At 36.0% G+C, this 2,500-nt stretch overlaps 1 protein-coding gene across 1 annotated transcript in view; it reads left to right on the top strand.

Annotated features, from left to right (window-relative positions):
- LOC125032011 (kielin/chordin-like protein) overlaps positions 1 to 2,500 on the top strand; it is a gene marked incomplete in the record, with an annotated part of 38,347 nt that overhangs the window by 25,401 nt on the left and 10,446 nt on the right. The window contains 4 exon segments of the mRNA XM_047622966.1: positions 231 to 353; positions 520 to 660; positions 1,382 to 1,507; positions 2,111 to 2,177. Coding sequence (XP_047478922.1) covers positions 231 to 353; positions 520 to 660; positions 1,382 to 1,507; positions 2,111 to 2,177 — 457 coding nt within the window.

The following is a 2,500-nucleotide window of genomic DNA, read 5'->3' as shown; positions in this document are numbered from 1 at the left end:
TATTGCATAGATTGAGTTATGTTTATGAGCATTTAACTTAAAGTATTATTTTCCCATTGGAGTGTACAAACAAGGGAGGTAACAAAGTACGAAGCATGAAAGTATACTGTAATATGCAAACCTAATGTGACTAGCAAAACATTTCTATATAAGTATATATATGACTAAGGTTTTCAAAAACATGAATGAAATAAAAAGTTTATAGTTTAAAGAAATTTTTTTTTTCACAGATTTTAAGCCCTCACCAGAAATCAATGTTTGTGAAGGCAATTCCAGTTGGAGAGTTGACTGTAATTGGTGTAACTGCGCAGATGGAAAAGCCATTTGTACCTTCAAGGCTTGCGGAGTACAGCGTAAGTAGAGAGGAGTTCATGATATTACATAATGAAACTTAAATTATTGTCTCAATTTGCTCCAGAATGAATAGATGAAAGAATTCCTCTGCCTCCACCCACAAATAAAGTTAAAGACGTGTTATTAAGCATATACATATTATTTACTACCGATAAATATTACCAGGACCCCGACCTCCGCCAGTGGCAGTAACAGTTACACGAGAGGAAGGAGCGACATGCACCGAGGGATCTCGTTGGCGTTTGGGCTGCAACTGGTGTCGTTGCATCAAAGGCCAAGGCGCATGCACTAAGCGAGGATGCATAGGTATTTTCCTTAGTTTCTATTCTTTTCATTTCTCTTCTCCAATTTCTTATGCAATTTTCCTTTTTTCTCAGAATAATTCCTTTCTCTTTTCATTTTCTCTCTTATTTTCCATTTCGTCTTCCATTTCATTTTTATTTCCTTTTCTCTTTGTTTTCCTTCATTTTAACTTTCTCCAACTTTAATGTACTACTTTCAGGGAACCTTATTACTCAGGATAAATGACATGGTACCAGTATCAGTTAGATTTATTCAACCACTTTGATAGTCCGGACATTAATAACCAGATATATTCCAGTATGAAGGAGAATATTTGCATAGCTAATGCACAGAGTTTAAAGGGAGCCATCGACTCCCCCTCTGTTGACTTTTTTAGTTGGTAAACTATAATTCTAAAACTGAAATCACTTGTGTATTCATAAGCTGCTCCAATTGCTAAAACAAAGAATTGATTGCTAGAAATATGGCTTTGAGGTACATATGAAATTTTTGAATGACGTATTTAAGAAAGTTTTCTGTTATTTGTGTAGGTATCTCTCTGTCTAAATTTGCTTTGTATGAGAAATCAAATTATCATAATGAAGAGAACTCAATTATGAAGACACTAATTTAATATATGTTACCTGTTTTTTGCTTACCGCTACTCTCGTAAGTAGTTTTAGAGTTAACACTAATTTTATATATTATGCAGTTTCATCAAAATCTAATTCTATCCGCTTATTAGCTGAAGACGCCCCAACTCCCGATGAGCCTGTATGTGAAGGAACTTCGTCATGGAAAGTTGACTGCAACTGGTGTAATTGTGTTGATGGAAAGGCAGTTTGCACAGAAATGGGATGTGGCCCAGAAGGTATGTCTCATTGCAGTGTGTGTGTGTTGTGTGTGTGTGTGTGTGTGTGTGTGTGTGTGTGTGTGTGTGTGTGTGTGGGTGGGTGGGTGGGTGTAGGGTGTGGGTGTGGGTGTGGGTGTGGGTGTGGGTGTGGGTGTAGGTGTGGGTGTGGGTGTGGGTGTGGGTGTGGGTGTGGGTGTGGGTGTGGGTGTGGGTGTGGGTGTGGGTGTGGGTTGGTGGGTGGGTGGGTGGGTGTGTGGATGTGGATGTCAGTGAGTGGATGTGTGGATATATAAACACCATTTTGAATTTGTCTTTGTTTTAAGATAGTACATGGATTATTATCTAATATCACATATTAAGACAGTAAATATTTGATTTTTTTAGATTTCATGATCTGTACTAATATTATAGTAAAAGTATATATAGAATTTTTCTGTAAATGCTTTCCAGTTTTAAGATTTTTTCCCCATTTGTAAAATGCTTTTAGGTACCAAAGAAATACTCATAATGCAACCTCATGATTTACACAACTGAAATTATAAAGAAAGTTCACAGATCTTTTTATTTTACAAACTGTTTATTCTTCACAACCAATAACTAATTTTTCCAATCTTCATATAGGCCGGAGCTTAGATTCAGGTACCATACAGGAAAACCCAGCTCCTAAACCCTGCATTAATGGAACAACGTAAGTGATAGAGTCCCACGTGAAGTTCCGAAGATATGCTTCTTTTTATTTCTTTGTATTTTTGGGGAATGATACTCGAAACTGTTTTCTCAACATATTATATAATGTTATAAGCAACATTTTTGTCATTCTTTTGTATTTCTGTTTGTCTTTCAAGTGATATTAAAGAAAGATCAGAAGGCTTGCAATAAATATTAATTAATATTATGTCTGTATGTTACATATGGTCAATATCTTTAACCCAGTACTACCTGGGATGGCATATATGTAAGTGATATTCCAACTGTGAGTTTAGTTTATTAGTTGTCTCTATGCATAGGTGG

Source organism: Penaeus chinensis, chromosome 14 (assembly GCF_019202785.1).
Source record: "Penaeus chinensis breed Huanghai No. 1 chromosome 14, ASM1920278v2, whole genome shotgun sequence".
NCBI lineage: Eukaryota > Metazoa > Arthropoda > Malacostraca > Decapoda > Penaeidae > Penaeus > Penaeus chinensis.
The sequence above is the reverse complement of the archived record's forward strand: the minus strand, read 5'-3'. Positions and strand labels throughout refer to the sequence as shown.